The sequence below is a fragment of the Panthera tigris genome, chromosome C2 (genome assembly GCF_018350195.1).
Source record: "Panthera tigris isolate Pti1 chromosome C2, P.tigris_Pti1_mat1.1, whole genome shotgun sequence".
Lineage (NCBI taxonomy): Eukaryota > Metazoa > Chordata > Mammalia > Carnivora > Felidae > Panthera > Panthera tigris.
The window spans coordinates 82392095-82413583 of record NC_056668.1 but is presented as its reverse complement, the minus strand read 5'-3'; the positions used below and the strand labels follow the sequence as shown (position 1 = coordinate 82413583).

General features: G+C 39.6%; 1 protein-coding gene, 1 long non-coding RNA gene and 1 pseudogene across 4 annotated transcripts in view; 2 read left to right on the top strand and 1 right to left on the bottom strand.

The window, feature by feature from the left end:
* The window catches only part of LOC102948633, a 58283-nt gene that overhangs the window by 16785 nt on the left and 20009 nt on the right, over nt 1–21489 (bottom strand). The window lies entirely within an intron of this gene.
* Nucleotides 8020–8118, top strand: LOC122230842 (annotated as a pseudogene).
* On the top strand, nt 14085–21333 carry LOC102972743 (5-hydroxytryptamine receptor 3E). Of its 2 annotated transcripts, XM_007083633.2 has the most exons (9): nt 14085–14151; nt 16103–16269; nt 17058–17102; nt 18908–19017; nt 19187–19356; nt 19681–19841; nt 20187–20391; nt 20563–20778; nt 20907–21333. In XM_007083633.2, exons 1-9 carry the CDS (start codon nt 14085–14087, stop codon nt 21134–21136), a joined length of 1371 nt encoding a protein of 456 aa, XP_007083695.1. In that variant the 3' UTR covers nt 21137–21333. The 2 variants fall into 2 exon arrangements, with proteins under 2 accessions (XP_007083695.1, XP_007083696.1); XM_007083634.2 differs by lacking the exon at nt 17058–17102.

The window sequence follows — 21489 nt, the reverse complement described above, 5'->3', positions numbered from 1 at the left end:
GCCTCCCTTGTTTACCTGTGACAAGACCAAACACAGACTTTTCCCCTTTTGCCTGAACTCACTGGCAAGGTGAGACACAGATCTTCTAACTCCCAGCTCTTTGTCATATGAATGATTAACTGAGATTAGAGCTGTTTATCTCCAAAAACTAGCTAGACACAAAGGTAAACATTTCCTATTTAACTGAGACTTCCCCTGATTGGGAAACAAGCCCAGCTGTAAATCATTCCACCTATAACCCGCTTACTTTTCCCTATAAAAAGTCTAGGGCAAAACCACCCTGCTTATCTACGCTGATCTACAGATATGGGTGATCTCCCTACTGCAACAGCCTAAGTAAAATCAGTCTTCTTAATTGTTTGGTTTTTGTCATTGACAATATTCACCAGTTACCTGCAATTTAAAAAGAGTTGACATATAGCACAGAGATAATGAAAGGATTGTTATACGAAAGCTGGGAACCATTACTATAGACAAGGCATAATTTCTTATTGAAGTGCACATTTTTTTCTATTTCCACCCTTTTGATCAAAAATAATCTCAAAGGAAGATTATTTTTTATCACAAATAAGGCTGGTCTCTAACTTCACTAGTTATACAGGTGCAACAAGAGTGATAGTTTGCCACTTAGGCCTTCTTAAACTTGCTTTGCTGAAAGTTTTCCCCCAAAACCTCAAATTTGACTTTTAAAAGCCTCTCGATGGGTGCCTGGGTGGCTCAGCTGGTTAAGCATCTGACTCTTGATCTCAACTCAGGTCTTGATCTCAGGGTCATGAGTTCAAGCCCCACGGTGGGTTGTGTTGGGTGTGAAATAAGTAAATAAATAAATAAACCAAAACATAAAATAAAATAATAAAAGCCTCTTGAATCTAGGTACACCAAGAACTCAACACCAGATTTCAGCTACAGTACCCATTGGGTAAATTTGTCTCTTCTTAAATCTCCCCAAATATCCTAAGATTCCTGGGTCTGGCAAGAAAGTGACCTTACCCACCCAGAAGCTGGGAACCTTGTAAGCTAAGTACCAACCAATTTTCCTGGAAGGGTTTGTAAGCATTGGCTCCATAAAGTTAACCTAGCTCCTTAGATGTGTCTGGTCATATTTGATTAAAGGAGTGTTATTCCCAAATATAACACTCCAGGCAAGGCCTTGGTTGCATAAGCAGTGTTTCCAATTATGTCCTGGTAAAAAGGAGGACAGATTCTTACTCAATCTATGCCAATAACTATATTGTTATGAAAATGTGATAATTATATTGTAATGAAATTAAGATTATTTAATAAGAGTTTACAAATTCTAGAGGGCTCAGGGAAGGAGAAAAAGCTATCATTCACAAATGTTTCATTTGGTGTACAAAAGCAGAGTCTAAAAAAAAGCAGAGTTATAATTATTAAATTGCTATGAGTTATAGATAGCTTAAGAGTTTAGAGTTTAAGATAGTTTAAGATAAGTTTACATAACTTAAATATCCACAAAATAGAACATTACAAAAATATCAACAATAGTTTAAACAAAAACAGTAATCATCCCTCATCAATTCATCAGTCCTATGTAACTAATTCTTGCTTCAGTGGATCTTGGGCTAGTGGTGTCATGAACCCATTGGCTTCTCTAGAGTTCTAGAAATCCTGACTGAGTCCACTAGTATGGTTTCAAAATTGTTTAAGCAATGCCATCAGAAACCTGTACTCCAAAGTATATAGAATAGTCCGTTTCCATAGAATTCTGAAACATTCCTTTGTTGAATATAAAATACACTGGCCTGTAGTTGATTGAAAAACTTTCAGGGAAGCATCAAAGAAAAAAAAATATCTGTATATGACAGAAGATTTAAATGGTTTTAGTTAGCTTACTAGTTTATTATTGATAATTTTCAAAACTGAAAGACCTTATAAGAATTCATTATAAAAATTATGCAAAATGATAAGGAAATTTGGTTGTTTCTACGGCATGCAAAACAATATAATAAAGTCAATCAAAAAAAACCTTAGAAAAAACAATTATAAACATGATTAACTCTATTTTCAAAGAAGACAGTGAACATTACATCTAATTTATAAAAATGGATGAACATGCTTTTAACAAAGAAAAAATAGTGAGACCTACCATATAATAATCCTAACTTTATATATCATGCATAGACCAAGCTTATTGTAAGAATATACCAAGAACATATCAAGGATGTCAAGTAAAGAGATTCAGTAAGTCTTCAGTAAGTCCTAAACATCTGTATATTAATTAAATTATCAGTGATCAGTGATCCCCAGTTGAAGCCCAGAAGATGCTAGATTCAAATTTAAGAAGTAAAAATGTGATGTCAATATTAAAAAGAAATAGTAACTGAAATTATGACCAAAGGCTCCAGCCACATGACCAAGAGATCTGCTGCCCTCTCCTGGAGGCCAATACCCCATGACTCAGTTCTGGCTCAAAGGAAAATGGACACATGCAAAACTACTAGAGTTACTTTTGCTTTTTTCTTCCTTTCTTCCTCTTAAAAAATGATTCTAAATTCACATAAAATTTCTAAAAATACTACAAATGCCCGTGTACCCTTAGGATTCCTATCAATCATGGATATTTCCACAGCATTGAGAAACAGTTGCAGAACTGATGACTCCTTAACCCTGAATATTTCAGTGCATATTTCCTAAAAACTAGGACACTCCCATACAACCACAGTATAACCATCATAATCAGAAAATTAACATCAATCCAAGATTATCATCTAATCTATAAGCCCTATTTGAATTTTGCCTCTTGTTCCAATAATGTCTTATAAAGTGCAGTATTCGGCCCAGAAATAAACACTGCATTTAGCTTCAGTCTCCTTCAGTCTCCCTCAATCTAGAACAGTTTCTCAGTCTCTTTGTCTTTCATGATCTTGACATTTGTGAAAAGTACTGCCAGTTATTTTCTAGATTGCTCCTCAATTGTATTTGTCTAACATTTACTTATAATTTATGCATTTTTTGCAGGAATACCCCAGAAGTGATGCTGGGTTCTTCTCAGTGCATCAAGGGAAATAAACAATGTCAATTTGTCCCTTTAGTGATGATATTAACTGTTAACTAGTAGTTAAACGAATCAGTTGACTAGTAGTTAATTAAATTAGTAGTTAATTAGTATCTAAAGGTAATTATCAAGTATGGTATGTTTACTAATAAGTAATTAATAAGAGTTTTTCAGAAAGATGTTTTTAGACTATGTAGTTATCCCATTCCTCACCATAGTGATTCTTGTATGAATTACTTACTCGAGGATCTTTACCAAATCGTTATTTTCTATTTCCATCATTTCTTCTACATTTATTCACTGGCACTCTAATGTAAAGTAGAGCTTTATCTTTTATTTTACTCATTTATATCAGTACATATTCATGGGGGTGCCTGGGTGGCTCAGTCTGTTGAGCATCCAACTCCGTTTTGGCTTAGGTCATGATCTCATGGTCATGGGATCTAGTCCTGCCACCAGCTCCGTGCTGGGTATGGAGCCTGCTTGGGATTCTCTCTCTCCTGCTCCCTCTGCCCCTCCTCCCCCAAAATAAAAATAAATAAAAACTTTAAAAATACATACTCATGGATCATGTTATTCAAAAAATTAAATCCACTATTATTGATATTTATTTTGATGCTCAATTGCTTGAACTTACTCTAGACCAAAAAGAAGAAAGCAGTAGTTGACAATATGGCAGTGACAGGAATGTAGGGGAAATGTCCACTTCATTTGTCAATGCCCTTCTTCCAAAGACCACCAGAAACATACGTGTAGTTAAACAAGTTGGCTTTACTGCTCATTACAACAAGGAAGAACACGAACCATAGGTAACCATGGGGTATTGCAGTACAAGAGTATTAGAAGAACCTGCTCTAGGATTTGGTCTTCCCTTTGGATGATTTAGGGAGAGCATAAAGAAGGATTTGGGGGCGCCTGAGTGGCTCAGTCGGTTGAGCATCTGGCTTCGGCTCAGGTCATGATCTCGCGGTCCGTGGGTTCGAGCCCTGCATCGGGCTCTGTGCTGACAGCTCAGAGCCTGGAGCCTGCTTCGGATTCTGTGTCTCCCTCTCTCTCTGACCCTCCCCCGTTCATGCTCTGTCTCTCTCTGTCTCAAAAATAAATAAACATTAAAAAAATTTTTTTAAAAAGAAGGAAGGATTTGTTCAAAATTGAATGCTGTCAGAAATCAGGGGTATGATTGCATAAAAAGTAATAGTCATTCATTTAGCAAGAGGGGAAATATTTGGTATTTTGTGGTTTTACATAGTTATTTTTGTATGTGAATAGACAAAATTATGAAGTAGCCTTGTTTTGTCTCATTCTGTCACGGTCTCAGGATAATCATGTCTGAGGTTGGTATTCTGTAAGATTGTTTACAAATGAACAAATGGCCTGTGAGTGTCAGATCACTTCTGGACATCAGAGGCTGCTTCTTATTTCTTTCTCACAATGTGAAGAGTGGGGAGTGGGTGATTGTGCAGTGTCACACTCCAGCATTTTATTGGATTACCACAGTTCTTAAAACAGCTTTCTACAGCCATACGCATCACTAACTTTATACCTTCTCTAAGTGGCAAAAATGAACATGTTTATATTGCCTCTTTATAGCATATAAAATAAGAGAGGATGAAATGGATGAAGGGGGTCAAAAGGCAAAAACTTCCAGTTATAAAATAAATAAATCATGGGGATGTAATGTACAGCATGGTCACTACAGTTAGTAGTGAGTTCCTAAGAGAGTAGATCTTAAAAGTTCCCATCACAAGAAAAAAATTTGTAACTATATTTGGTAACATGTTTTGTTTTATTTTATTATTTTTTTAAAGTTTATTTAAAACTCGCTCAGCTGACTGAGTCACCCAGGCACCCCTGTATGGCGACATGTTAACTAGACTTATGGTGGTGATGATTTTGCAATATATCAAATATCAAATCATTTTGTTGTGCACCTGTAACTAATATAATATGTCAATTATATCTCAATAAAAGCAAAACAAACAAACAAACAGAAACAAATATATGGCTTACCTTAACAAATCAGGGGAGGAACTTACAAAGGGGTTTCAAGAGCCTAACCAGTAGCAGTACTGCCCAAACAGAGAAAGTATAGCTTTGTGATGAAGATCACATTCTTTGGAGCCAGACTACCCGGGTTCACCTTGCACCTCTGGGCTTCCTACTGGCTATGTGACCGTGGGCAAGTTTCTTAGCAACCCTGAACCTCTGTTTCCTGGAAGAGGAAACAGTTGGAAGACTAACTAAACAGTGGAAGACTAACAGTTGCAGTTTCATAAGGCTGTTTTGTGGATTCAATTAAATAATTCTCATAAATGTTATGCAACCATGCACTCAATAAATGTTAGCTATTATTACAAAACAAAAATGAAGAAGCAAAAATATGTAAACTCAAAATTATGTTTAGCAATCAGTGCTTGAGTTTAGAAATGATCTAAACATCCAATAAATATCCACTATCTCAATTTAGTGTCAGTCCAAAGCTTTAGGTTACCTAACTACCTTACAAATCCTCTTCAAGCTGACATACTACAAAACACAGTTACTATTGAAATACAATTTTCAGTAAACAAAATAATAAAATAATTACTGTCAGAATAATGAATCAATTTGGTTAAACACAAATCTATACTTTTCATAACCTTAAAAATTAAGTAGAAGTAATGCAACCTATTTGATGAGTAAATCTGCATGCACTTAGGAAGAACTTATCTAAATAGAATAAAAACATAAACTTATACTATACTTAAGATTGATAAATCAAAGGAAACATTGCTATTTTTTTTTTAAGTTTATTTATTTTGAGAGAGAAAGAGATAGAGAGTGAGCAGGGGAGGGGCAGAGTAAGAGGAGAGAGAGAATCCCAAGCGGGTTCCTCACTGTTAGCACAGAGCCCGACGCGAAGCTTGAACCCACAAACCGTGAGATCATGACCCTAGCCGAAACCCAGAGACTGCTTAACCAACTGAGCCACCCAGGGACCCTACATTGCTCTTTTTATTAAGCCAAAATTACTAAATCAGTCTCATTTGCCAAAAAACTACCTAAATCACGTGAACTTGAATTCCTAACAATTCTGTGTCAGAATTTCTGTAAGAATATTCTTTAAGTATAGCACATTGAAAGTATTACCAGTTCAACTCCCTGATTTTTTTAAGTAGGGAATATTCAGTTTATAATAAGTGCTTATTTATTTCTATAAGTCAATCAGGATAGAGATCCTTAAAGAAACCTTATAATCAACTTAGTAATGCCATCCGGAGGTAGAAAATATTTCACTTTCACACAATGAGAAAACCTTCTGAACTACAGATGTAACAACAGACAAACAAGTGCAAATAGAACTTCGAGTTTAAATTTTAAAATTTCATCCATAGGTTAAGAGTAGACACAAAATTACAAAACTTCATGGTCCATATAAAAGACCTGTTCTATCCACAGCAGATATAAATTCTTCATTGATTTGAACTCAAAATAGGCAAACACACAAACAGAAAATATTAACAAACCAGTCTCTGACATTTTTCACCCAACAGGGACAAGATATCTTTAAACCATTAATCCATCATCAAATGGTCAGACCATAAAACCAAATTTCCAATTGGGAATAATTTACCAGCTAAAACAAATTGAAAACAAAATTAAAATTTGGAAAAACAGAGAGTCACAAAAATACTATTGACTCTTTGGATTTACTTCTGGAAGCCAAGAAAAGATGTACCCAGATTTATGCCACCCGTGAGACTGATGAATGTTACCTGGCTCTGTAAGGTGAATCCCCTGGGCATCTTGGTGGAACTTCCAAAACTGTTAAAAGATAACTTCGGAAAAAAGCAAAATCATGAATTTCATACAGATATAAAAATGAACATGTGCTAAGATTTTTATTTTCCTTATATGAGGGAACCAAGTGGATGTTATAACTAGTTCAAAGGAAAAATCAAAAGAACACAAATTTATATGGAATAAAGGGGTGGTGAGATGAATTGTAAGGAGAGACAAAATTAATTTTTCCACAAGGAGGAAGTTAGTTGCATTTTTACCAGACAGGACAAAATTCACCTATGTTTCAGCAATCTACAACTTTCAAGAGTGATAAAATTGCTGAAAGTCAAGAAACACAGCTAGAATCAGAGAGCCCTGAAGGGTGTGCTATATGTGATGCATAATTTTCCATTAAAACACAAAACTTTTTCGGGGTGCTTGGGTGGCTCAGTTGGTTAAATGGCCGACTTCAGCTCAGGTCATGATCTTGCGGTTCAAGAGGTCGAGCCCCATGTCGGGCTCTGCACTGACAGCTCAGAGACTGAAGCCTGCTTCGGATTCTGTGTCTCCTTCTCTCTCTGCCCCTTCCCCACTCATGCTCTGTCTCTCAAAAATAAATTAAAAAAAAAAAAAACATTTAAAAAATTTAAAAAAACACAAAACTTTTTCAACAGCTAATCTTTATTGCTTACTTTGTGCCAGGAATTGTGCTAAATGCATAACAAGCTTATCTCATTTAATCATCACACTAACTTGGAGAGGTAGGTACTATTTTTTTTTTTAATTTTTTGATGTTTATTTTTGAGAGACAGAGCGTGCGAGTAGAAGAAAAGGAGGAGAGAGAGGGAGACACAGAATCCAAAGCAGGCTCCAGGCTCTGAGCTGTCAGCCCAGAGCCCAATGCGGGGCTTGAACTCATGAACTGTGAGATCATGACCTGAGCCAAAGTCAGACGCTTAGCCGACTGAGCCACCCAGGTGCCCCGAAGTAGGTACTATTATTAAGAATATTTTGTACTTGCTCTGGTGGCATATATATTAAAACCGGAGGGGCACCTTGGTGTCTCAGTTGGTTGAACATCTGACTTTGGCTCAAGTCATAATCTCGCAGTTTGTGGGTTCGAACCCTGCGTCAGGCTCTGTGCTGACAGCCTGGAGCCTGCTTCAGATTCTGTGTCTCCCTCTCTCTCTGCCCCTCCCCCTGCTCACACGCGCTCTCTCTCTCTCTCTCTCTCAAAAATGAATAAACATTAAAATTTTTTTTAAAAACTGGAATTATACAGAGAAGATTAGCATGGCCCCTGAGCAAGAATATTTTGCAGACTGGGGGGGCACCTATGTGGCTCACTCACTTATGTGTCCGACTCTTGATTTCAGCTCACGTCTTGATCTCAGGATCTTGAGTTCAAGCCCTACATTGGGCTCCGGGTTGGACATGAAGCCAAAAAAAAAAAAATTTTTTTTTTTGAAAGAGAATATTTTGCAGATTAGGAAACTGAGGCTAGAGGGTTTAAGGAAAGACCTTGTAGCTTTTAATTGCTTATATCTCTTTAGCTAAGAGCCACTTAAAAAAAAAACACTTTATTGAGGTATTTTATATACCATAAAATTCACCTATTTCGAGTGTACAATTCAGTGATTGTTAGTAAACTTCACCATAGTATAACCATTACTGTAAGTCAGCTTTAGGACATTTTCATCCAATAAAATGCCTCACATCCATTTACAGCTAAAGCATGTTCCACACCCAGACCCAGAAAACCAATCTACTTTATGCATATATAGATTTGCCTTTCCTAAACATTTCACATAAATGGAATGATACAGTATATAGTCTATTGTGTTTGGCTTCTTGAACTGAACACAGTGTTTTTGAGATTCATTCATGACGTAGCATGTGTCCATAGTTTATCTCCTTTGACTGTGAATAGTAGTTCATCATATGGATATCACATTTATCTATCCATTTACTGTTGATGGAAATTTAGGCTGTTTCCAAATTTTGGCTATTATGAATAATCTTTCTATGAACATCCATGTGCAAGTCTTTCTGTGGATATGCTTTAATCTCTCTTGGGCAACTGCCTAGCAATGGAATTGCTAGGTAGTCTAATAATTTTATCTTTAGCTTTTTGGGGAAATTTTAAACTGTTTTTCAAAGTAATTTTACCATTTTACATTCTCACTGTGTGTAAGGTTCTCAGCTTCTCCATGTCCTCACACACATTGGTTATATGCCTTATTTATTGTAACCATTCTAGAAGATATAAAATGGTATCTCATTGTGGTCTCAATTTGCATTTCTCTGATGACTATGGATGTTGAGCATCTTTTTTTATTTTTTTAAGCTTATTTATTTATTTTGAAAGAGAGAGAAAGTGTGAATCAGGGAGGGGGAGAGAGAGAGAATCCCAAGCAGCCTCTGCACTGACAGTGTGGAGCCCGACGCGGGGCTCAACCTACAAACCTTGAGATCATTACCTGAGCAGAAGTTGGACGCTTAACTGACTGAGCCACCCAGGAGCCCTTTATGTACTTATTAGTCAGAAGTCCTTTTAAAAGAATGTGATTTTCTTAAGGGTACTGGCCATGCTTGCTCATGCTCCTGCTGGTTCTCTTGCCTTTTCCCTCACCCTCCACTGTGAGATACTTAGAGCATCTCACTTATGTTAGAATCACACACACACACACACACACACATGCACGCACACACACACATTATAGTAAACATATGAAAATTCACTCCTATCTCACATATTATTTACATAAGAATGAAATCCTTGATCTAATTCTCTTGGGCAGATATGCTGTTGGAATTCAGAACTTCTCAGATTTTAGAATGAGAATACATTGCATATACCATATATTACATAATTCTTCCACAGGGGCTTGGGACAGCATTCATAATCAAACACATCTCTATTTCTGCAGAAAAAAAAATGTATGAATATTCACACTAAGAGGAATAAACATAGATCATAAACAGCTTCATATTAGTTCAGGTTGTGTTGTGGTGCCAAATCAGTTCACCCCAAACTAACAAAAAAAATATTTATTTTATTTTCAGAACTTTCTGCGTTCTAGAATTGTGGGTAAACACTTGGGGGCCTACTTATAACAATGTAAGAGTTCAATAGGGTACCAACAATGTTCATATTATTTGGCATTTAACTAAATATTTATTAATTTTTATTTTTTCAATTTTCTTTTTATATTTTGGAGCCAATAACCTTTCCCCAAATCTCAACCATTTAATAGGCTGCTAAGAATCTCTTGGACTCTGTGCACTGTGCCCCCAGTGCTTTACAGATAAAATACTCCTGTAGATTAATGCAAACAAGAGAAGAAGGAACTCAGAAACAAGAACACAAACAAAAGGGTAGCATGAACTTGTAAGAACAGTAAAAGAAAGCTAATGGCCAGAATAAGTGAGTGCTTGAGAATAATGCCAAAATGAGGATGGAGAACATCTACTCAGTACCTATGAAATGCCCAACACTGAACTACCTTTTTTCAAACGCCATCTCTTTAAATCACCATCCAAAACCTACAAAGTGGATATTATTATCCCCACTTTGGAGATGAGATCAAATACTCAGAAATTAAACTTCTCCCAGAATGAAATAGTCGGCGTGTGATGGAGCCAGGATTTGAATCCATGTCTTCCAATTCTAAAGTCAATACTCTTCCCACCATAATGTCCTGATATATTCAGAATAGAATACATATAAAGAGAAAGAGTCATCCTTGGGGAAGAGATTTTTATCTTTTCCATTAGGTAGGAAAATTAAGCCAATTGGAGATAAACATAAATGACCAAAAGAGTTGAATACTAACAAATGTAAGGAAGGAGAAGAGGCGCCTGGGTGGCTCAGTTAGTTGAGCATCTGACTCTTGACTTCGGCTTGCGACATGATCTCACAGTCTGTAGGATTGAGCCCCAAGTTGGGCTCTGTGCTAATGGTGTGGAGCCTGCTTGGGATTCTCTCTCTCCCTCTCTGCCCTTCCCCTCCTCACACACACACTCTCTCTCTCTCTCATTCTCTCAAAATAATTAAATAAACATTTTTAAAAAATTTAAGACACAGAGCACCTGGGTGGCTCAGTCAGTTAAGCCTCTAACTTTGGCTCAGGTCATGATCTCGTAGTTTGTGGGTTCAAGCCCCACATCAGGATCTGTACTGACATCTCAGAGCCTGAAGCCTGCTTCAGATTCTGTGTCTCCTTCTCTCTCTGCTCCTCCCCTGCTCGTGCTCTGTCTCTTTCTGTCTCTCAAAAATAAACATTTAAAAAATATTTTTAATAAAAAAAATTTAAGACACATTTAAAATTTAATTCTTACCTTTTTTTCCCCCAAATGAGATTTTTATCATTTGTCTTCTGACATCATTAGCAAGTAGACTGCAGACTGACATGTCTCTGAGCTGGCCATCCACTATTCCCTCTATCTCAGAGTACAAAATGTAGCCAAAGACTTGAGGCCAGGAAGGAATTGAAACACTAAGCCTGTGTCACATACTGGTATTGAGTCTGAATTTACACCATCCATATGATGTAAGATTTTTAAAAATTCAAACACACACACACACAGTGACTAGACTTGGTTAAAATCCAAAGTCTATGGCAGAGGCAAATGACAATTTTCTTTGTAGGGAAAATTTGCGACCCAAGCACATGAAGCTCCCACTGAAGTAACCTCCTACTAAAGATGAGTTTCCAATCAAAAGAGTTAACAAATCATATAAGGAAATAAACCTCATGAGACAAAGTCAGCAAAATTGTTAGCATACCAAGAATTAGATGTAATAAAACAATCTGAAAGGAAACGTAAAATAAATATATTCTGTCAAAAGAAATTCAGAGAGCTCTAGTTGATATGCATATTATACTGAGCAAGGAACAAACTGAACAAACCACCAAAGTGGTTAAGAAACTCAACTCTCAGCAATTACAGCTCAGTTTATAAAGCATAAATGCAGAAGTGCATTTTCTATTGTGGATTGGTTACTAGAAACTTACATTCTTTTTTATTGCAAGTTTACTTTGTAGCTGATTAGCTATGAAGCTTTTTATTTTTTTTAAGTAAGCTCTATGCCCAATGTGGGGCTTGAACTCACCACCCCAAGATCAAGAGTTCCATGCTCCACCAACTGAGCCATCCGGCACCCCATGGCTAAGAGGCTTTAAGGTCATGCTGACATGAAGAAATCTTAACTTTTGTTTAAGGTCAGAGTAAGCATCTGGGGGAAGCAGGGCAGTTTCAGGTTTTGGTTGCATGATTATGAGTTTTTGGTCTAGGAGTATATTCAAACTGTGGTCTCCATTTTGGTTTTGCTTTAGCAGTTCCAAATAATAAAAGATTAAAGAAATATCAGAAGCCACAATGAAGAACAGTATAAGAAAGAAAGAAAGAAAGAAAGAAAGAAAGAAAGAAAGGAAGGAAGGAAGGGGGGTGCCTGGGTAGCTCAGTTGGTTAAGCATCCGACTTTGGCTCAGGTCATGATCTCGCAGTTCGTGGGTTCAAGTCCTGCATTGGGCTCTGTGCTGACAGCTCAGAGCCTGGAGCCTGCCTCAGATTCTGTGTCTCCCTCTCTCTCTGCCCCTCCCCTGCTCATGCTCTGTCTCTGTCTCTCAAAAATAAATAAAAATGTTTTAAAAAAATTTTTTAAAAAGAAAGAAAGGGAGGAAGGGAGGGAGGGAAGAAGGAAGGGGGAGAGAGAAAGGAAGGAAGGAAGAAGGAGGCAGGGAGAGAGAGAAAAGAACCAAATAGACTGGTTTCTTAAAAGAACCAGAAACAACTTATAGAAACAAAAAATATGTCACTGAAATTGAAAACTCAGTGGAAAATTAGAGGATAGTTTAAATACAATAAAGAAGGATGCCTGGGCGTCTCTTGGCTAAGTGTCCGACCTCAGCTCAGGTCATGATCTCTGGTTCGTGGGTACAAGCCCACGTCCGGCTCTGTGGCGAGAGCTCGGAGCCTGGGGCCTGCTTCGGATTCTGTGTCACCCCCTCTCTCTGCCCCTCCCCTGCTCATGCTCTCTTTCTCTCTCTCAAAAATAAATAAACATTTAAAAAAATAAAATTAAAAAACAAATACAATAGAGAAGGAAATCTGTTACCTGGAAAGTAGTGTGAAGAATTACTAGGGACACAGATAAAGGGGTGCAAAATATGAAAGAGGGATATGTTAGGCAGAATAATCATCCTCCAAGGATGTCCACATCCTAATCGCTGGCACCTGTGAATATGTTATACAGAAAAAGGGGAATTAAGGTCACAGATGGAATTAAATTGGCTAATTGGCTAACCCTGAGATAGGGAGAGTGTCCTGGATTATCCAGGTAGGCCCACTGTAATCACAGGGGTTCTTAAAAGTGGAAGAGGAGAGAAGAGCATGAGAAGCAGAGATGGTAGTGTGAGAAAGACTTGCCAATGTTGTTGGCTTCAAAGATGGAAAAATGGGACCATGAACCACGAAATGCAGGCAGCCTCTAAAACTGGAAAAGATAATGAATTTGCTCATAGAGCCTCCAGAAGGGATGCAGCCCTAGCAAAACATTGATTTTAGCCCAGTGAGACTCATTTCAGACTTCTGGCCTACAGAACTATAAAATAATAAGTTTGTGCTTCTTAAATTTTTAAAAAATGTTTTATTTATTTTTGAGAGAGAGACAGAATGCGAGCAAGGGAGGGGCAGAGAGCAGGGGAGACACAGAATCTAAAGCAGGTCCCAGGCTCTGAACTGTCAGCACAGAGCCTGACGCGGGGCTTGAACCCACAAACCATAAGATCATGACCTGAGCCAAAGTCGGATGCTCAACCAACTGAGCCACTCAGGTGTCCCTGTAAATCTGTGATTTTTTTAAAGCCAACTAAGTTTATGATTTGTTACAACAGCAGTAGGAAACTAATATGAGAGGTTAAAAAAGGAAACAATCCAACATAAGTCTAATAAGAGAAAAGGTAGAATATAATATTTTTAAATGGCTGAGAATTTTCCAGAATTGAAGAGATGACTCTTCAGACTGAGAGATCACACAAAGGTCTTAATGTAATACATATCAACTACTCCACAACCATACACATTGTAGTGAAATATATGAGAAAGTCTTAAGAGCAAATGGAACCTCCAGCATGGGCAAGGACAAGACAACCAGAACTCTCTTTCCAGGAAGGTAACAAATGTCAGTGGTCAACTAATGCCATCAGTATTCAAAATCAGACTCTAGGTGTGGCCTGTGCTCCTTTAATCTAGGGATTCCTCGGTGCTGGTACACTTCTGGAGAAGAATTTAGACAAAGAAGATGGAAGGAAGCTGGTTCCACAAAGAGAGATTCCTCTTATTCCTTGCTCTCGGTCTTCTACTTCAAGGTAAGAAAGGGGCAACAACAGGGAAAGAGGCAGAGACTCTCTCTAGTTGAACACCTAGAAACTTCTTTCAAATTTCCAACTCCCAGAGATGATCTAAAATGGGTATTGTTATTTCATAACTTTGTTATAATAATGCCTGAATAGACTTTCCTTCTCTGGAAGACAGAAAATATCCTTCCAGGGGCACCTGGGTGGCTCAGTCAGTTAATGACTCTTGATTTTGGCTCAGGTCATGATCTCAAAGTTCATGAGTTCGAGCCCCGCATTGGGCTTTGTGCCGTCCGTGCAGAGCCTGCTTGCAATTCTCTCTCTCCCTCTCTCTCTGCCTCTTTCTCTGCCATCTTCTGCCCCCCCCCCTCTCTTCCCCTCTCGCTCCCTCTTCTCTCTCTCTCAAAAATAAACTAAAAAAAATATCCTTCCAGTGATGTATCATACAGGAACTATTTTTCTTCCCAGGACCCATCCCTAATTGTCTTCTCTTCTATTTAGACTGAATGTCTATCCATCTTTCTACACACAGGTATAATTCTTTTTCTCTGCAGCTATGAAACCCACTCCATTGTAGCAAAGTGCTCACTTTTAGCCATAACTTCCCCATCCACCTTCAGGATCCAAGTGCTTTAGGTTAGGTAAGATGCCAGAGGGTAGCAAATGGAGAGTGCAAATAGAGTATGGTTCTCTTTCAGGAAGTTAGTATGGTATAGTGGAAAGAACATGGGATTTGGAGACAGACAGACCTGGGTTTGAATCTTGGTCCCTCACTTTGCACCTTATGCAACCTTGGGCAAATTGCTTGACTTCTCTGAGCTCCAGTTTCCTCATCTGTAAAATAGGACATGCCTTGCAGAGTTGTGAGGATTCAATGAGAGAAAGTTAGTAGCATAGTGCCTGCCTGGCATATGATAGGTATCAATAAATGTCATCTCTCCCCCTTAGGTTGTCATATAACTTCTGGACAAGAGAGCATAGGTAGGGCTTAACCAGAGGCAGCTTTAAAGGCCAGTATAAGGAAGAGGAACAAATTGTACTAACTACTCAGTAGAGAACACTAGAGATGCTCCTCTGGCCACTCACTGGCCATGATCAACAAATGAATATTCATTGTTCATAGAATGATCCAAGGATTTGTCTGGACAGCACTGTGACTTTGGGAATGGATAAGGCTTGATGTCCTTAGCATACAACAATCTCTCTCATTCCAGGCTGTTGTTCCTCTAACAAATTGCTACAATTAGAGAGGGTAGAAAAAAGGGGAAGGCAACACTTCAAAATCCTCAAACTGGAAAAGTGATAGAGGGTTGAGCAGCAAAATAGGGAGAAGGAAGTTTGGGGCAGTGAAGGTGAAATCGGTGTGTTCTCTTTGGGGCCCTGGGAATGGAATCCTATCTGATGGCTATCACTGTCCCAGGGGCAGTTTGCATATAGATTTGGGCATGCTTTGCATGGAAACAGAAACATTAAAAAGGCAGCCAGAGCCCTAACTCAGCTTACCACATTAGCTTCCATCATTTGCCTTCCAGCCCAACCCATCCTCCCTTGGAGGGAGGCACCCAGCATCTGGTGATCCTCTTGGTGATCCTCCTTCCCCAGTCTCCATCTCATCATTGGGGGAATATACTACAGCAGCATCAAACAAACCAGGGTTCAGAGCAAGTCCAGTTTTTGCCTCTTATATATTTGACCTCAGGGATTTAATTCCTCTTACTGGATCTCAGTTGACTCATTTATTACATAAGGACAAAAAAAATTTCTCCTTGATAGGGGCTTGGAAGGATTAAGTGAGGGACTTCCTCTGAAGGGCTTAGAGTATACCTGGCACATAATCAATGCTCAATAAATGTTAGCTATCGTTATTATCACAGACTACCCCCAAGATCCTATCATAGGGCCCTCTCACATAGGCAACAGGAGAGTTCTCTCCCTCTCCTCACACATTCTATGTCCTCTACAGGAAGGGGCAGTACTTTCATCATCAACTGCTCAGGGTTCGGCCAGCATGGAGGGTATCCCACTGTTCTGGATTCAGTGTTTGAGCGGAAGGCCTTTCGTCCAGTCACCAACTTCAGCATCCCCACCCTAGTCAACATCTCCTTTACTATGTCTGCCATCCTAGATGTGGTGAGTGCTGACCCCTAGCCCTTAAATTTTTCCCAACCTGGGAAGGGAACCCCAAAAGCCCTTGTCCACATTGCACCTTCCTCCATCACTGCTAAATGTCATTTGCCCAGTGGGGATCTCAAAGAAGCTCTGTCTGGTTTAACAGGATGTGGTACAACAGCACATAGAAGAGAATTTCTTTTCTTTCTCACCCAGTGATTCTCTACCCTGGCCATATACCACTGTTCAGTCTCTACTCCCAGAGATTCTGATTGGATGGAACCTAGACTTCAGTAGTTTTAAGCTCCTCAAGTGATTCTAAGATACAGCCAGGATTGAGAAGCACTACTCTAATCCAGCCCTGTTGTGAATTCTCCCACACGTGGGAGAATTAAGCTTTTCAATTAAGCTGTTTCAATTAAGCTTTTGTCCTTGACCTACATGTTGACCTTGATCACGGCACCACTTTTACATACATTGGGAGTTGGTAAACAAAAATGAGGAGTAGGAGGGGCACTTGGGTGGCTCAGTTGGTTAGGCTGCGGACTTTGGATTTGGCTCAGGTCATGATCTCACGGTTTGTGGGTTCAAGGCTGGTGTCTGGTTCTGTACTATCAGTGCCTTCTTGGAATCCTCTCTCTCCCACTTTCTCTGTCCTTCCCCGTCCCCCCCCCCCCCCCCCGCTGCTCGCAGGCACTCACTCTTTTTCTATCTCCAAAATAAATAAACTTAAAAAAAAAATGGGGAGTGGGAGGGATGGACAGACTTCTTATCCACATCATACTAGAAATAGGAAATTCTTTTGGCAGGATGAACATCTACAGCTCTTGTCATCATTCCTGTGGCTGGAAATGGTATGGCTAATACCGTTTATTCTCTCCCTTCATTTACATTCAGAAAGGATTTTAAACAAAGATATAATTATGACCTTTACGTACCTAACAACATATCTTTGAAACACATGAGGAAGAAATGGAAAAATCTACAATCATGGTGAGAGGCTTCAATATACTGGTTTCAAAAATCAAGTAGAAAAAGAATAAAAAACATTGTGATTTTTAACAGCACAATTAGGAAACTTGATTTAATAAACATCGAACTTTGTACCAACGAAAATGCATAATCTTTTCTGATACAAATGCAATATTTTCCCACACTGACGAAGATCTCAACAAACTCAAAAGAGCAGAAATTATCTAGACCACAATCTGATCACGATACAAGAAAATGAAACTAAGTGGGAAAAGACAGCCCTCCCCCCAGAAAGCCTTATTTCTTGGGAATTTAAAATTAAACTTCCCCCCAAAATTAAGCTTCCAAATACTTTGGGCTAAAGTAAAAATAAAACAATTAAATAGAAATTGCAAAATAATTAGAAACAAAGAGCCTACACATGAAAATCTATGAATATAGCCAAAGTATAACTCAGTGGAAATTTTGTATCTTAAGTGTATTAATAAGAAAACAAGAGGGGAAAAAATGAAAGTAAATGAATTAAGTTTCCAATTTGAAAAGCTTGGTTAAAGAGAAGGAGAGAGGAGGGGAATAATACTAATAATCACCTAATCTTGCTCTCAAAGTGCAGTTCCCAGATGGGCAGCACCAGTTGATTGCACCACCTGGAAACCTAGAAATGCACATAATCTTGGGTCCCACCCAGTGTAACCAACCATCCCAGCATACCCAAGACTGAGGAATTCTCAGGACATGGAATTTTCAATGCTAAAACCAGCAAAATGCTGGGCAAATCAGGATGAGTTAGTCACACCACCTATTGAATCAGAATCTATATAGTTCAATATGATCCCCAGGTGTTTTATATGCAAAGCAAGACTTGAGAAGCACTGATCCAGTACAAAGTTTTATTTAATGTGCATAGAGCCTCCCTTCCGTTCTGGCTGTGGTTCTACAAACTGCAGTTGCTGTTGAAAGTACCCTGAGACTAGACAAGCCCACCCAGAATTGGACAATCCTTGAAAACGGTTCCCAAAGAAGGTTGCCAGACTTGGAAAAGAGGGTTTGGAAAGGTCATCCCAAAGACAAGAGAGGGTGGTGCCTGGCACCTGCCAACAAAAGGAAGACCATGAAGTCTCTTGCTTCAAAGAACCCAAGAGCTTGTCCAAGGTCTCCTTGCAATAAAGACTGGTGAAAGGGGTCTGGGAGACAGTTGAAGGCATGCTAGATACTAATACATAATACCTATGAACATTACAGTTTCAAAATTCATTGATATGCTTTATTTCATTTGATACCTACTAATCCCCTTATTTTACACTAAGGAAATTCTAGCTCAGAGAGGCTAAGTTACTGATCTTTCAGCTCTAAATCTCATTCCTACTGAAGAAAAAATAGTGTTTCTCTAATCACCAGTAATTTCTCACAGAAATGGAAAAAGAGAGGAATCAAAGTTTATGAAGAAATGAACACAGAGAGCTTCAAGTCTATTTGTAATTCTTATTTCTTAAAAAAAAAAAGCCAAAGTAAATTTATCAAAATATTGACTCCACAAAGTTGAGTGATAGAAACCTGTTTATTATTTTATATACTTTTTTATGTGCTTGAAATATTTCATAACTTTTTTTAAGAAAAATCAAAGGACAGAAAAAAATAGCCTTAATTTCTATCAGGCTCTCTCACCTCTCCTCCACCTGGGCTCTAGGTCTGGGATAACCCATTTATCAGATGGAACCCAGAGGAGTGTGAGGGCATCACGAAGATAAGTGTGGCAACCAAGAACCTATGGCTCCCGGACATTTTCATCGTTGAGTTGTACGTATTAAGGGCTGGGAATAGCCAGAGGGAAGCCCCATTTTCTGGAATCAGTAGAATTTACAGTCTGCCATTGGAGACACTAAAAGTGATATTAGATGGATGAGAAATAACCAGAAAGGTAAAAAGAAAAACAAAGCACCTGCATCCCACTTCATCTCTCTTACAGCATGAATGTGGATAAGACCCCAAAAGGCCTCACAGCATATGTGAGTAATGAAGGTCGCATCAGATATAAGAAACCCATGAAGGTCACCAGCATCTGTAACCTGGACATCTTCTACTTCCCTTTTGACCAGCAGAACTGCACCCTCACCTTTAGTTCATTCCTTTACACAGGTGAGTCGCTGTGGGGGCTCAGGGATGTGGGTGAATGAGAGCAACCGATTAAACAACAGAAAATAAAATATAAAGAAATTATGAATAAATGGTGACTAAGGTGTATGGGCAGAGCAAAAATTAGGGCTCTTATGGATGTTTAAATATTTTCCATAAAGGGAAAATCCAAGCCTGTCTTGTTGATTACCATTCCTAGCTCTTGCAAACTTTCTGCCATAATAGTAGGTACTCAAAAATACATGTTGAATGCAGATGAAAAAAGAGAATGTAGTTGAATCAACAGGAAACCGTATCCTTGGGAAATGATCTGGATCTCCCTTTCAGTGGAGAATATGTTGCTGGGCATGGAGAAAGAAGTGTGGGAAATAGCAGACACATCCCGGGATATCGTTCAAACCCATGGAGAGTGGGAGCTCCTAGGCATCAACAAGGCCACCCCAAAGATGTCCCTGGGCACCAGCCTATACGATCAGATCATGTTCTACGTGAGTTCAGAGGTTCTTGATTTTTCCTTTCTTTCTTGCTTCTACCCTTACCTAGAATCTCCACCAAATGGATATTTCTCAAGTTTCAGGGTTTCTCAGTTTTACTTCTGCCAGACTCAAACCTTTCCTCTTGGCTGCCCAGCCACATTCTTTTTCCTAAAGCTCACTACTCTGGCCTAACTTGTCACTGGCAGTCTCTATACTTATTTATGAAGCTGCATTCTACACAGCTATAGATCTCAGGGTGATATCAGACCAAAAAGGAAGGCAGAGACATAAACAATCACTACTATTCCTGGCAGCTTCCAAATCCCTTATCCACTTCCCTTTCTTTCCTCCCCCAAGGTGGCCATCAGGCGCAGGCCCAGACTCTACATCATAAACCTTCTGGTGCCCAGTGGCTTTCTGGTTGCCATCGATGCCCTCAGCTTCTACCTGCCAGCAGAAAGTGGAAATCGTGCCCCATTCAAGATAACCCTTCTGCTGGGCTACAATGTCTTCCTGCTCATGATGAATGAGTTACTACCCACCAATGGCACCCCCCTCATCAGTATGGCATCTCCAGCCTTAGGGAAAATAAGGGTGGGGAGGATTGACTGAACTAGCTCAAGGGAGAGAGATATACTGGGAAAATGAGGCCCTAAGCCTGCCAGGGTGGGATTGGAAGAGAGAAGTCCTAGGTGGTGCCTCTAACCCACATGTAGGCCTACCTTCCCTGCAGGTGTCTACTTTGCCCTGTGTCTGTCCCTGATGGTGGTCAGCCTGCTGGAGACCATTTTCATCACCTACTTGCTGCACCTGGCTACCAGCCAGCCCCCACCCATGCCTCAGTGGCTCCATTCTCTGATCCTCTACTGCACCAGCCCAACAAAGTGCTGCCCCACTGCACTCCAGAAGAGAAATAAAGCCATGGGCCTCCCCGCTGCCCACCTGCCTGGTAAGGAGATTCAGCACTGCCCACATTTCCTCTTCCCACATAGCCATTTATCTGCTCCTATCTCCTTCCCTATTCCTTCCACCCCAGGTGAACTTCATGGCCTATGCTGAGTCTCTATCTCTCCACAGGTGTGAAGGAGCCAGTGGAGTTAGTGGGGAAGATGCCAGGTCCCAGAGAGACAGAGTTAAATGGGTGTCCTGGGTCAACAAAGGCCCAGCAGGAAGATGAGACTCAGAAGCAGCACTTGGCCGATCTGTGGGTGCAGTTCAGCCACATGATGGACACCCTGCTCTTCCGCCTCTACCTGCTCTTCATGACCACCTCCGTGGTCACAGTCATCGTCCTCTGGAACACCTAGGCATGATATCTATTTGCTCCTGCAGATCCCACCCAGAGCTGCTTCTGGCTTCCAGAGACCAGCCAGGTCTTTGCTCCTTGTTGAGTATCGACTATCACAGCCCAAAGATGACCCATTCCCTGCTACATTCCATGCATCTCAATCCAGCCCCACTGATCAGTCTCAACCCAACTCTAGACATTTTCCTCTTGTATCTGTATTCTGTTGGCTCCCCTTAGTCCTCTCATGAAGTTCTACGATTCCCTTATGTCTTCTGCATAGCAGTCCCACCTCCTCTGCTTCCTTACTTGTCCCAATAAATCATTCTTCAGAGACCTCTGGTTCTTTGTCATGTTTTGAGGTAGAAACTTAAC

Bases quoted from the DNA above. Each gene is read 5' to 3' on its own strand.
- LOC102972743 (XM_007083633.2), top strand. From the start codon at position 14,085: ATGGAAGGAAGCTGGTTCCACAAAGAGAGATTCCTCTTATTCCTTGCT. The intron at 19,018-19,186 runs GTACGTATTAAG...TCTCTCTTACAG, and splicing joins GACATTTTCATCGTTGAGTT to CATGAATGTGGATAAGACCC. The intron at 19,842-20,186 runs GTGAGTTCAGAG...TCCTCCCCCAAG, and splicing joins ACGATCAGATCATGTTCTAC to GTGGCCATCAGGCGCAGGCC.